We start from the raw sequence: 15138 nt of genomic DNA on the forward strand, positions 1-15138 counted from the left end.
CAAGAATCTAATTTCTGAACTAAGACAATAAGCCATATATTCTGAATGGAAAATTCCAGATTGTAAAAAGGTAATAATGAACATGAATGTTGGCCTCAAAGAGATACTATGTTATTTACCCTAAGGAAAAACCGTTCTATTTTTCTTGTCAAAATATTATTATGTAACAAGAACTACAAGCACCTTTCAAAGAAGAGTTGAACCTCACTTTGTAATCAAATAAATACAAGTTAAAATGGCTAGATACCCTTTTTAATCTACCAAAATAGCAAAAGGTTTTTGCCCCCCATCATCAAAAATGGCACTTTTTTTTCCCTTTTTTTTCTTGAGACAGAGTCTCACTTTGTCACCCAGGCTAGAGTGCAGTGGTGCAATCTCGGCTCACTGCAATCTCAGCTCACTGCAATCTCTGCCTCCCAGGTTCAAGCAATTCTCCTGCCTCAGCCTCCCAGGTAGCTGGAATTACAGACGTGCGCCACCACGCCCGGCTAGTTTTTGTATTTTTAGTAGAGACGGGGTTTCATAATGTTGGCCAGGCTTGTCTCGAACTCCTGAACTCAGTTGATCTGCCCGCCTTGGCCTCCCAAAGTGCTGGGATTACAGGTGTGAGCCTGGCCAGAAATGGCAATTTCATAGAATGGTAGTGGAAACGTAAAATGCTAAAACCCTACTGAAAAGCAATTTTGCAGTAAGTATCAAGAGCTTTATAATGGTTCTTTCACTCAGTAATTCTACATCCACGGATTTAGCCTAAGGAAGAAAATAAGAAATACATAAAATGGTTAAAGAGTAAACGTGCATTGTTAGAAGGTTAAATAATTATGGGATATACAATTACAGGAGTCTTTTGCAAACTTTAAAATTATTTACCAAGAGATTTTAAAAACATGGGAAATTATTTCATATTATGATTATGGCACTTATAAAGTCAACATGTAGTCCAATCGTATCTCTAGTGAAAAGGAATTCACCAAAAAATGATTTACTGTATTTTTAAAACATGGGATTTAAGAGACTTCATATGAATATCTTGACTATGCATTGAAATTCTTATTTAGGGCCTAACACAGAGGAGGTGTTTGCTAAATGTTGATTTCTTGCTACCTGTTTTTTTCCTCCAAGATTGTTTCTGTATGTATCTAGGGTCCAGAGGAGTCCAGAATATTGTTTTGCACATGTTGCTTATTGAATTAAAAAATTAACACATTCATGAAAAATAAAGAAATTCACCCAAATGTTACAAGTAGTTATTTGGCAGGCTGTAAATGTATACATGTCTTCATTCATCTAAATTTATTCATTCATCTCATAATTCCTTTTTTTTTTTTTTTTTTTTGAGACATCTTGCTCTGTTGCCCAGGCTGGAGTGCAGTACTGCGATTGTGGCTCACTGCAACCTCCACCTCCCGGGTTCAAGCAATTCTCCTGCCTCAGCCTCCCGAGTAGCTGGGATCACACGCATGCGCCACCACGCCCAGCTAATTTTTTGTTTTGTTTTGTTTTTTTGTATTTTTAGTAGAGATAGGGTTTCACCATGTTGGCCAGGCTGGTCTCGAACTCCTGACCTCAGGTGTTCAGCCTGCCTCAGCCTCCCAGAGTGCTGAGATTACAGGTGTGAGCCACCACGCCTAACCATCATCTCATAATTCAAAAGGAGTATTTATTCTGATTTATAGTGATCTCAATGATACATTCTAACATGTTAGACCATAAAGAAATGATTTCAAAGGCCAGGCACGGTGACTCACACCTGTAATCCCAGTACTTTGGGAGGCTGAGGCGGGCACATCATGAGATCAGGAGATCGAGACCATCCTGGCTAACACAGTGAAACCCTGTCTCTACTAAAAATACAAAAAAATTAGCCGGGCGAGGGGTGGGCACCTGTAGTCCCAGTTACTCGGGAGGTTGAGGCAGGAGAATGGCATGAACACAGGAGGTGGAGCTTGCAGCAAGCCAAGACTGCGCCCCTGCACTCCAGCCTGGGCAACAGAGCGAGACTCCATCTCAAAAAAAAAAAAAAAAGAAATGATTTCAAGAACATAATAATAGTGACCTAACCTCTATGCCTGTTCTCCCTCTGCCCTTCAAAAAAAATTGTATATTAAATTTGAGTATTTTGGTTTTCATCAGATACTCCAAATGCCAACAACAAAATAGGTGTCAGGCACTCCTACATTCCAAGTTGAGGGGCTGGGCCGGACACTTACAATCCGAGATTCCACTGGGATGCGGCAGAGGCCATTGGAAAGAGGTCCTAGTGAGCTGTGGCGTTTCCTACAAGTCAAGCCCAGAGAATGGCTTCAACAGGACCATTTGTAGAGCTGGACATGAGTCCCCTGGAATTTGGGGAACGGTTTAACATCTGATTCCAAAGAGTAAACACTGGTTTGGACTGCTTGCTGGGAGAGAAGGAAGCACCACCGCACTGTGAACTGCATGCACTTGCAGATTATCCCACTGGAGGGATACGGAAGTTGTTTATACTGTGAGCCATACAGATCCTGGAGAAGGCACTGGACATGAGTAGGTTTAAAAGGGACCCTGTACCACAGGCCCACCTGAAGGATGGAAGTGATCTCAATAAAAGGGTAATTCTTCCCAGAACACAGACTCTGAGGGTGAAACTGCAAGTGGCACTCTGGAGGAGGTATCTGAACAACCATCAAGGAAACTGCAGAAGGGAGATCCCAGGTGATGAACAGTGTCTCAAAATCTACTACATTCCCTCTAGAGAGAAAGAGCCAATACTGGATACACAGTATACACAGCACCCAGCTGCCTGATCACAAGGCAGCAACTATTTATTGTTTTTTTAATTTTTTTTTTTTTGAGACGAGGTCTTGCTCTGGCACCCAGGCTGGAGTGCAGTTGGCTCACTGCAGCCTCTGCCTCCCGGGTTCAAGTGATTTTCACGCCTCAGCCTCCTGAGCAGCTGGGACTGCAGGCACGCACCACCATGCCTGGCTTTTTTTAGTATTTTTTGTATTTTTAGTAGAGATGGGGTTTTGTCATGTTGGCCAGGATGGTCTCAAACTCCTGGCCTCAAATTATCCGCCTGCCTAGGCCTCCTAAAGTGCTGGGAATATAGGTGTGAGCCACTGTGCCCAGCCAGCAGCTGCTGTTTAAGGATGATCCTTGTTCTCCCTAACTATTCCCACCATCCCAAGGGACCACAAGCAGCGATTACTAGTCAATAGAGGAGAAGGTGAAGTCAACTGCATCCTTCTCCCCACTGCAGGCTCCTGAGCCTCTCCCAGCTGGAGGAGAGCAGACATTCTGAATTAGAAGAAAGTTTATAGTTGTAACAAATAGAACGGGCTAGAATGGATAATATCAGATGGTGACTGGAAATCCTATGATCTGCTTGAAATTCCATCCAGAGATACGGTGGAAGGTGGGGAACAATCCACAAAGCAAATTTACTTGGAGAGGGGTGAAAAAGAAATAATAAAGTTACTTTCTGCTCCTCTTCATAGAAAGTCTAGCTTGTGGCCGGGCACAGTGGCTCATGCCTATAATCCCAGCACTTTGAGAGGCCGAGGCAGGCAGATCACCTGAGAGGTCAGAAGTTCGAGACTAGCGTGGCCAACATGGTGAAACCTCGTCTCTACTAAAAATACAAAAATTAGCTGGGCGCAGTGGTAGGCTCCTGTAATCCCAGCTACTCGGGAGGCGGAGGAGGAAGAATTGCTTGAACCTGGGAGGCAGAGATTGCAGTGAGCCAAGATTGTGCCACTGCACTCCAGCCTGGGCGACAAAGCAAGATTCTGTCTCAAAAAAAAATAAACAAGAAAACAGAGTAAGATAATTCTATTTAACATACTTAGCAGTCTCTGACATAGTGGTACCCAATCAATATTGACTATTTTTATTATTGAAACATAGTAATAGAGTATCTTATTTTCCACTTTTAGAATAGAAAAATAATAGAGGTGATAGTATATCTTGACCAGAAATTAATTCAACTAATTAACTAATATCTTCATAAGAAATTAATTGGAAGGCAATTTGGCATTACTATAACCATGTTTTTCATTGTACCATACTTTCTGTATATGCTTATAGAAAATACAAACATAATTTTTTCTAGCGTTCTCACACAGTATTAACCTACACTAGCATCTGCTGAATGGGGTCTGGTTTGGGGGCTTTTAACTGGCATTGCCTCCTAGAATTATCTGTGGAGCTTTTAAAAAGAACACATTCCCATCTCTGAGGCAAGACTTACCCAATCAGAATCTCTGGGTCTGGAATCCAGACATGTATATTTTGAAAAAGCTCCTCAGGTGGTTCAACTGTAAAATGAGGATTGCAAGTCATCGGCCTAGGTCAGTCACTTAGCTCTTTTGAAAACTAGAAGCCAGGCTCCTAGTCTTTTGGTCTCTGAAAAAGAACCAGAGACACAGAATACCTATTAGGTCACTTAAAACCTGTTTTGTTGTTGTGGTGGTTGGTGGTGGTGGTGGTGGTTTTTTTGTTTGTTTGGGTTTTTTTTTTTTTTTTTCTTGTTTGAGAAAGGCTGTGAAACAATACAAAAATAACTACAGACCAAAGAAACTCAGAACAGTCATTTGGGCCTCCATTCTTGACTTCTATTTTCTTTCTTTTTCCTTTTTTTTTTTTTTTCTTGAGACAGGGTCGCACTCCGCTGCTGGGGCTGGAGTGCAGTGGTGTGATCATGACTCACTGCAGCCTCCACCATCTGGGCTCCATCCATCCTCCCACCTCAGCCTCCCAAGTAGTTGGGACCACACGTGCGTGCCACCATGCCCAGCCACTTTTTAAAATTGTATATAGTGATGGGGTCTCACTACATTGCCCAGGATGGTCTCCAACTCCAGGGCTCAAGCAATTCTCCCACCTTGGCTTCCCAAAGTGCTGGGATTACAGCATGAGCCACTGCGCTGGGATGACTTCTATTTTCTAAAAGCAACTCTACTGGGAGATTTATGCTGAGGAAAGTATGTGGTTATCAGACTCAGTGCCCATGGTGGATGACTTCTTTTTTTTTTCTTTGTAGAGAAGGGATCTTGCTTTGTCACCCAGGCTGGAGTGCAGTGGCATGACCACGGCTCACTGTAGCCTCGATTTCCCGGGCTCAAGTGATCCCCCCAACTCAGCTCCCCCAAGTAGCTGAGAATACAGGCATGGGCTACCACAATTGTCTATTTTTTTTTTTTTTTTTTTGGAGACACGGTTTTGCTCTGTCGCTCAGGCTGGAGTGCAGAGGCATGATCTTGGCTCACTGTAACCTCTGCCTCCCAGATTCAAGCATCTCTCGCCTCAGCCTTGGGAGTAGCTGGGGACTACAGGTGTGTGTGGGTGAGTCTGGGTGTGTGTGGGTGAGTGCAGGTGTGTCTAGGTGTAGGTGGGTGAGTATGGGTGTGTGTCTGTGTGTAGGTGGGTGAGTATGGGTGTGCAGGTACGTGTGAGTATGTGTTTACATTGTGGTATGTGTCTGTTGGGTGCCGCCATTAGGGATTTGGAAGAGTGAGGACCATAAACCTGTAAACATTTCTACATGCCTGCTCCACAAGAAGTGTACCAAGCATGGTCAAAAGTAACTAAACCAAGTAAACAAATTAGACATTAATTAAACTTAATGCTGGGCAGGAAAGAAGTATTCAAGGCCAGGTAAAATGAAGAAATATAACCAAATAAATGAATTTTTAAAATTAGTAGAATGAGACAGAAATACTTTTTAAAGTTTTTAATTTCTGATGAATATCAGTATATAAAACTAAGAATTATATGGCCGTTAATTGACTAGAAACAGTACTTTAGATTTCAGCTAGTGAAACAGCCATATATGATCTTCTAATTCCATTTTTATGTCTCAAGAATGACTTGTTTAAATAATTTTTTTTGAATTGTTACATTGTCATCTTGAAAGAGCTTCACAAAACTTACATGAGAATCTGGATTGTCATAAGAGGTCTGAGTTTTTAATGGTATGTTCGTATTTCTGTTATGTACATCGATGTCAAACATTCATTTCCTGAGCTGTTCTCCAGAACACAATTTGACTTGTAATGAACACTCAATAAATGGTTGCTTGGATAATCAAATCAACACCTTAGTTTCATCAATTTTCATTTCATATAAAAGTGACTGATCTTCCATACTCACCAATGAAACAGAGAGAGATGAGGGAGGGATAGCAGTGGAGACTAAGAGGATGACAAGCAGACCTCATTTAGCAGTGGATATCCTACACTCTCCACTTCTCAATGCTTGGAAACACTTGCCATACTCAAAAAACATTGCTATTTCCTAGGCAGAAAATGGGAGTTAAAGAAAATCCATATTTCTATATTACAATAACTTACACTATAATACATGGACGACATACATTTCTAAGCTATTCAGTTCATAGAAAATGTAGATACATTTAGGTGAGCAAGATGCAGGAGAAGGGTTAATAATCAGGCTGAGTGTGATTGTGAGATTCAGTCTAATATCTTACACAAGTCTTGGGTAATTGTATCAGTTGACATTTCTGTTCAAATGCAAGGTGGTAGAGTTTTGCAGGAGCTCCTGAAACTTCCTGCATGATGTTAGGAGAGATGTTGGTCCATGTGATTAGGCCAGATGTGTTTGCTTAATTGTGGCTTAGAAAAGTTAGGTTTCTGACCTCTCACCGAGACGGGGAGATAGGGACGCTAAATTTTATAACACTTCTATTTAATATATATTTAATAATACATAATAAAGTTTTTAAAATGTCAATTTTGTCCTTTTTCTAGTTTGCATTATTTTGTTTTTACCGCACCATTGTTTTTAGTACATATGTTTTGTGTATTTAAAAAACTGTGTTGAGGCGCCCTGGCTCGCCCCGCGCCAGAGGCTCGCGCACTCAGCAGGTTGGGCTGCGGCGGCGGCGGTTGTGGAAGCGGAAGCGCCGCGCGTGAGAGGTCCCAGATACGTCTGCGTTTCGGGCTCCGCCACCCGCCGTCTCTCTCCCGCAGGTCTCGGAGCCGGGTGCGGAAGGAGGGAACGGCCCTAGCCTTGGGAAGCCAAAGCACACCCCTGGCTCCTGCCGACACCGCCCTCCTTCCCTTCCCAGCCGCGGGCCTCGCTCGGTGCTCGGCTACTCTGCCGGGAGGCGGCGGCGGCTGCCAGTCTGTGGAGAGTCCTGCTGCCCTCCAGCCGGGCTCCTCCACCGGCCCTTGCAGGGGCGCAGAGAGCTCGGCGCCCGCCCTTCCGCTCGCCTTTTTCGTCAGCCGGCTGGAGCAGCATCGGTCCGGGAGGTCTCTGGGCTGAGGCGGCGACAGCTCCTCTAGTTCCACCATGTCCGCGGGCGGAGACCTCGGGAATCCGCTGAGGAAATTCAAGCTGGTGTTCCTGGGGGAGCAAAGCGTTGCAAAGACATCTTTGATCACCAGATTCATGTATGACAGTTTTGACAACACCTATCAGGCAACAATTGGCATTGACTTTTTATCAAAAACTATGTACTTGGAGGATGGAACAATCGGGCTTCGGCTGTGGGATACGGCGGGTCAGGAACGTCTCCGTAGCCTCATTCCCAGGTACATCCGTGATTCTGCTGCAGCTGTAGTAGTTTACGATATCACAAATGTTAACTCATTCCAGCAAACTACAAAGTGGATTGATGATGTCAGAACAGAAAGAGGAAGTGATGTTATCATCACGCTAGTAGGAAATAGAACAGATCTTGCTGACAAGAGGCAAGTGTCAATTGAGGAGGGAGAGAGGAAAGCCAAAGGGCTGAATGTTAGGTTTATTGAAACTAGGGCAAAAGCTGGATACAATGTAAAGCAGCTCTTTCGACGTGTAGCAGCAGCTTTGCCGGGAATGGAAAGCACACAGGACAGAAGCAGAGAAGACATGAGTGACATAAAACTGGAAAAGCCTCAGGAGCAACCAGTCAGCGAAGGGGGTTGTTCCTGCTACTCTCCCATGTCATCTTCAACCCTTCCTCAGAAGCCCCCTTACTCTTTCATTGACTGCAGTGTGAATATTGGCTTGAACCTTTTCCCTTCATTAATAACGTTTTGCAATTCATCATTGCTCCCTGTCTCGTGGAGATGATCTATTAGCTTCACAAGCACAAAAAAAGTCAGCGTCTTCATTATTTATATTTTACAAAAAGCCAAATTATTTCAGCATATTCCAGTGATAACTTTAAAAATTAGATACATTTTCTTAACATTTTTTTCTTTTTTAATGTTATGATAATGTACTTCAAAATGATGGAAATCTCAACAGTATGAGTATGGCTTGGTTAACGAGCAGTATGTTCACAGCCTGCTTTATCTCTCCTTGCTCTTCTCACCTCTCCCTTACCCCGTTCCCTATTTCCCTGTTCTTACCTAGCCTCCCCCCACTTCCTCAAAACAAACAAGAGATGGCAAAGCAGCAGTCCGACCAAGCCCACTGGAATTATCCTTTAATTTTACAGATACCACTTGCTGTAGGCTGTGGACCAAGATGTCCAGAATTATTCTTGAGCACTGATGTAAATTACTTAGATCTTCTTTGAGGTCAGAATTCAGCGATCACGGTAGGCAGTGCTTGAATGAGAAAAGCCTCCTGGTGCATCTTCAAAATGAGTCCTAAAGAACATACTGAGTACTTATAAGTAGCAGAACATAAAATGTATTTCTGACTAACACAAATGGTCCTTTCACATGTCTGGGAGAGAAAAGTAACCAAGTGCTTCAGAACAGGTTTTTAGTATTTACTTCTTCATGGTAAGATAATGAAGTTCTAATGAACTATTTCTCCCAAGGTTTTAAAATTGTCAAGAGTTATTCTGTTTGTTTAAAAAATAAGAAACCTCTTTAAGCAATAGATTTTGCTTGGGTTTTCTTTTTTAAAAAAATAATACTATGCAGGCAAGACACCGTAAAAGTTTAATTCCTTCCAGAAGAACCAGTGGAAGAATTTAAATTTGGCACTACGATCAAAACTACTGAATTAGCAGAAATAACGATATCTAAAGCTTGCCAGCAAAAGAACCCTCAGCAGAACAGCAAAAACTTTGCTCAGGACATTTGAGGTCAAATTGAAGATGGAAGACGGAAACCGGAAACCGTTTTCTTGTAAGCCCCTAGAGGCCGATCAGGTAAAGCATACATAGCAGAGGGAAAGGAGAGAATGGAAATAAAACTCAATATTATGCAGATTTATGCCTTATTTTTTAGCATTTTTTAAGGTTGGGTCTTTCAGGCTGGTTTTGGTTTGTATTAGATCTGTATAGTTTAATTAACTAGTGATTTAGTTTTATATTTAAGCTACGATTAATATTTTTTCTTTGGTGATATTTCTTTGCTTTTTTTTTTAACAATCCATTTTTAGATGTTTCGTTGAATCTATTTAGAGCTTCACCATGGCAATATGTATTTCCCTTGAAACACTGCAAACAAATATACTAGGAGTGTGCCCTTTTAATCTTTACTAGTTATTGTGAGATTGCTGTGTAAGCTAATAAACACATTTGTAAATACATTGTTTGCAGGAAGAAAACTTCGAGTTACAGGTCAGGAAAAGCCTGCGGAATTTATGTTGTAAACGTTACTTAACACAGTATAAAGATGAAAAGACAACAAAAGTATCTTCATACTTCCTCATCCCCTCATTGCAACAAAACCTTAAACTGGGAGAACCTTAGTCCCCTCTCTTTCCTCTTCCTCCTCCACTTCCCACTTATTGTCACCTTGTAATATTCAGAGAGCACTTGGATTATGGATCTGAATAGAGAAATGCTTACAGATAATCATTAGCCCACATACCAGTAACTTACACTTAAAGATGGGATGGAGTTATAAAGTGCTTTTATAACACAATATAATTGCTAAAGGCAAGGGTTGACTCTGTTTTATTTTGACATGGCATGTCCCGAAATAAATATTGATTCACTGTGGCAGATGGGTCATATTCTTTATTTGGAAGAAGTCATGACTTCTGACATGGGGGTGATTGTCTCCCTACACTGTTGCATTTGATTCTTTTTATGTATTTTTAAGAAAGTAACCAGTTATACTGCTTTTAATATTGATTGGTCTTTATTTGGCTTGGAGTTCTTCAAAGCAGTGAAGTGTGTTCATAGTCCAGATTTTTTTTAGTAAACACAATTTTGCTGCCAAAAATGTATAAATAAAACACAGAAGAAAACAAAAATAAAAAGTGTTGAAAATATTAGATCATCTCCCTTTTTACCGCCTTTCCTTTTTACCTTTTACTGCCATTTACATCCACACATCCACACACACAACGCGCACACACATACCAACTAAAATTAATTTAGATGCCAGTTCGAATTATATTTATTATCCTCCCACACACACACACCTTTTTTTTTTATACGGAGCTTTGCTCTTGTTGCCCAGGCTGGAGTGCAGTGGCGCAATCTTGGCTCACCACAACCTCCGCCTCCCAGGTTCAAGCAAGTCTCCTGCCTCAGCCTCCCCAGTAGCTGGGATTACAGGCACCCACCACCAGGCTGGACTGATTTTTGTATTTTTAGTAGAGGCAGAGTTTAAACATATTGATCAGGCTGGTCTTGAACTTCTGACCTTAGGTGATCTGCCCACCTTGGCCTCGCAAAGTGCTGAGATTACAGTTGTGAGGCACCGCGTCCAGCCTTATAATCCTTTTAAGAAGAAAGAACATCCTTAATTTTTTGAAGAGACTATTCTGTGTCCGTTTTATAATTTTTTGGCCACCGAAAAAGATATGTCCAATCACAGACACAGTGAATATAACAGGTGGTAGTTTCAAGTGTTGACTTTTGGTCGGGTGTGGTGGCTCACACCTGTAATCCCAGCACTTTGGGAGGCTGAGGTGGGTGGATCACCTGAGGTAGGGAGTTCAAGACCAGCCTGGCCGACATGGTGAAACCTACAAAAATTAGCTGGGCGTGGTGGCGCATTTCTGTATCCCAGCTACTCGGGAGGCTGAGGGAGAAGAATCGCTTGAACCCAGGAAGCCCAGGTTGCAGTGAGCCAAGATCACACCACTGCACTCCAGCCTGGGTGACAGAGTGAGACTCCCTCTCAAATAAATAAATAAATAAAATGTTGAATTTTTACAAGTCATTGTTCCCATTCCAATTTTTGAATGCAACCGCAGCCTCTTACAAAACAGCCTTGTTAAACTAATTTGCTGATATTAAATTCTTAAGTAAAAGGGGAATTCCACAGGAATTTATATTGCTCTTTTATAAATCTCTTGAACCCAGGAGAAGGAGGTTGCAGTGAGCCAAGATCAGGCCATTGCACTCCAGCCTGGGTGACAGAGTGAGACTCTGTCTCAAACAAAAATAAAAATAAAAAAGAGGAAAAATCAGGCACAAGTATGCAGAGAAAGGTGAAGTGAGTAAAGGGTCTAACCCATAACTCGGAATTCCAAAGTTTGAGCTAATGCTCCAAAACACAGGAAATGGTATTTGCTTGTGAAATTATGCGTGCTTTTCATAAAAAGTAGAAAGTATTTGCACAGCTTTATGCAGTCCTGAGGGGCAGAGATGAATCTGTCATTTGCAGATATGAAGACAGCTCAAGGTAGTGATCCTGGACATTCAGGAGGGGAATTAGACACGAGATCCAGGGCTGGATGCTCACTCAGTTAGCCAGTCCCTGGGTCACTCAGGGGAAACCTATGCTGATTTCTGGAGCTCTTTCTTTGTATAGTTCGTTACTTTAAATTTGAGATGCTCACTTAGCCCTCCTAAAATAATATTTGTCTCTCTTCAATTCAGGGATTTCTCCAAGCTCTGTCTGGGTTCTGCTGCCAATGGTGTTGTCCAGTAAGTATCCCCAGGCAGAAATAAGGGGCTATTGTAGGGCTTACATTGTTTGTTTCTCTTCTCAACTGGAGAAAACAGTCCTTAGTTGCTGATTGTCTAATGTTTGAAAATGATTGTTTTCTATAGTTTGTCTAATTTTCTAGTTGTTTATAGTGGAATCAGTCATTAGCCCCTAATTAGAGACAGAATCTCTCATCTACTCAACTTTTTACTTTAATTTAAAACTTTTTAAAATGTTATATTTTAATTTTGTTACAGAATATAGTAATACATTATCCTAGTGTAAAATTTAAAAGGTAAGTAATATTTAGTAAAAAAAAAAATATTCCTCCCACTTTCACTCCCAGAAGTAACTGATGTTACAAAATCTTTCTGTCTTTTAGAGTTATTATATGTATCTACAAAATAAAACACAGGAAACTAGCCATAATAAAATAATGGGGTCTAAAGGAATTCAATCACATAAAATGTTAGGTCAAATTTATTGTGAGATTAATAAAAATTATACTTTTGTTAAACTATTACTCTCACAAAAAGCACAAAACGATTGTGAAACTTACAGCACACATTACTGTCTAGTGAATTGAGTAACCGCCATTGATTGTGAGGCAGTGACTTCTATGTCCCCTTCCCCATCTCATTACTTACAAGTCATGTATAAGAGTCTCCTTTGTTCTGTAACTTCTCTGACAGTTGTGATTGAAATTTTAAATTTTTGTCAAGCTGGCTAATGTAAAACATCATCCTGTCCTATGTTTAATAGCATTTCCCTGATTACCAATATGGAGCATTATATATTGTCGGTTCATGTTTCATATTTTGTATAATGTCTATATCCTTTGTTCATTATTTGTTATTTGTATTATTCTTTATATATTATTCTTTAACACATTGCTGTTTATATGTTGGTTATATTTTACATTTTCTTCTAGTTTATGGGAAGTCTTTTTCTTTTCCTAAGACAATCTATTGATAAATATAAGCTGTGAATATTAAAGTTATAATTAAAGTTATCAAATGTTTTAGATAAGTTTATTCATTAGCTCTTTATGAGTTTTTGGTTTTTTTCAGGTTAAATGAAATAACTTCATTTTTTTGTTTTTTGATGTGAAGAACTTGGTGGAGAAATTAAAATTTCAGATGCAGAAAAAGAAGCAAGAAAATTGCTGGAATGACAGGCATGAGTAGATAACAGGTGTGATGGTTAATACTGAGTGTCACCTTGATTGGATTGAAGGATGCAAAGTATTGTTCCTGGGTGTGTCTGTGAGGGTGTCACCAAAGGAGATTAACAGTTGAGTCAGTGAACTGGGAGATGCAGACCCACCCTCAGTCTGGGTGGTCACCCTCTAATCAGCTGCCAGCACAGCTAGGATAAAAGCAGGCAGAGGAATATGGAAGGGCTCGACTGGCTCCACCTTTCTCCCGTGCTGGTTGCTTCCTGCCCTCAAACATCAAACTCCAAGTTCTTTCAGCTTTTGGACTCTTGGACCTACACCAGGGGTTTGCCAGGGGCTCTCAGGCCTTCGGCCACAGACTGAAGGCTGCACGGTTGGCTTCCCTACTTTTGGGATTTGGGGACTCAGACTGGCTTTCTTCCTCCTCGGCTTGCAGACAGCCTATCGTGCAACTTCACCTTGTGATCGTGTGAGTCAATACTCTTTAATAACTCATTTTATATATACATTTATCCTATTAGTCCTGTCCCTCTAGAGAATCCTAATACAAGACACAGCACCTGGTCACAGTAAGAGGGGTGGACATTATTTAGAAGCAAAGACAGTTCACCCATATGAAAAGGAGAGATAACAGAAGGTAGCTATAGATATATAAAGATGAGCAGATGTAGAGACTGGAGATTTTGAAATTCTTGTCAAATGACCACTTTTTTTTACAAGTGAAATAGAAAATAAAGTCATCAGCAAAGAGCGAAGATGGGAAGGAGAGAAAATAAATATGAACTGTTACTCTGGGAAAGGATGAGAGTGAATGGAGCAGGGAATATTTTTTTCTGGGAAGCATAAAGACATGAGCTTTGTGATCATGAATTTCAGTTGAAACAAATCAACCTGATTCCCTCTTACTCTATTTTAAATTTCAGTTTTATTTAAAAATCTGAACATAATATCCATAATTATAGTATTATACAGAAGAGTTTCACTGCCCTAAAATTCCTCTGTACTTCATCTGCTCATCCCTCTGTCCCCCATAACTCCTGGCAACCACTGATTTTTTTTAACTGTCTCCATAGTTTTGCCTTTCCCAGAATGTCATGTAGCTGGAGTCATACAGTATGTGTAGCATTTCCTGATTGGCTTCACTCAGAAACATGTATTTGAGATTCCTTTATGTCTTTTTATGGCTTGATAGGTCATTTCTTTTTAATGCTGAATAATATTTCATGTATACAATACATGTATTACAGTTTATCCATTTACCTAATGAAGGACATCTTGGTTGCTTCCAAGTTTGGCAATTATGAATTAAGCTGCTGTAAACATTATTGTGCAGGTTTTTGTGTGGACAAGTTTTCAGTTTCTTTGGGTAAATACTAAGGAGCATTATTGCTAGATTATATGATAAGAGTTTGCTTAGTTTTGTAAAAAGCTGACCAACTGTCTTCGTAAGTGGTGTAACATTTGCATTCCTACCAGCATCACCAGCATTTGATGCTGTCTGCCTTTCACATTCATCAGGCTTAACCTTCATAATTTTGCTGCACTTACTTTTAAAATGAAAGTCTTCAATTCATCCCATGCTTTGTTTCTTAAACAATCTTGAATGAGTTCTTTAAAGTCTAAAAATCTCCAGAAAATAAAAGTGTTAACTATATATTGAGAGCTGAAGGTTGCAGAGCAAAGGAGTGACACTAAATTGGTGATGATGTAAAACCTCAGCTGAAAAATTCTAATAGCTACAGAAGAGGTATGATATTTTCATATATAGTTCCTTCTCATTTACATGTGTAAACTTAAGAGAGTCAGGAGTATTGTATTCTTAGGAAAATCAGAGCACTTCAAAAAATTGTTGTTTATAATGTTTAGAAATTTAGACCTAACATTTCCATGGTATACACTAGAGTAGACTTAGCTAAACAGAACCATTTATTAGTCTGTTGTACATATTGTTTTAGACATATTTATTATATTATAAACTACAAAAGGAGAATAAAATAGTGTAAAACTACTTTGAGAAGGGATCTAATAAAAATAACATAATTATGGGATTTCTATTACCCACACTCAATTAAGACTAATATTTTTAATTAAAAAAAAGTTTTTTAAAGAAGAATTCCTGAATGGTAATTGATAGTACATTAATTTGTTTTTTGATAAAAATCCTCAAAGAATAAAAATAATTTC

The 15138-nt window shown here is 40.2% G+C and overlaps 1 protein-coding gene and 1 long non-coding RNA gene across 2 annotated transcripts in view; one reads left to right on the forward strand and one right to left on the reverse strand.

Moving 5' to 3' along the window:
- The window catches only part of LOC134807974 (uncharacterized), a 12405-nt gene extending 5572 nt beyond the window's left edge, over positions 1-6833 (reverse strand). Inside the window, exons 1-2 of the long non-coding RNA XR_010149725.1 lie at positions 6133-6833; positions 4232-4386 (exon numbers count right to left, since the gene is read on the reverse strand). This is a non-coding gene — a long non-coding RNA (uncharacterized LOC134807974). The remainder of the gene's footprint in view (positions 1-4231; positions 4387-6132) is intronic.
- RAB6C (RAB6C, member RAS oncogene family) lies at positions 5934-14400 on the forward strand. Its single transcript, XM_003954161.6, has 3 exons — positions 5934-9094; positions 11729-11776; positions 12848-14400. Exon 1 carries the CDS (start codon positions 7294-7296, stop codon positions 8056-8058), a length of 765 nt encoding a protein of 254 aa, XP_003954210.4. The 5' UTR covers positions 5934-7293; the 3' UTR covers positions 8059-9094; positions 11729-11776; positions 12848-14400.
- The last annotated feature ends 738 nt before the right edge of the window (positions 14401-15138 follow it).

This window comes from Pan troglodytes, chromosome 13 (genome assembly GCF_028858775.2).
Source record: "Pan troglodytes isolate AG18354 chromosome 13, NHGRI_mPanTro3-v2.0_pri, whole genome shotgun sequence".
Classification (NCBI taxonomy): Eukaryota; Metazoa; Chordata; class Mammalia; order Primates; family Hominidae; genus Pan; species Pan troglodytes.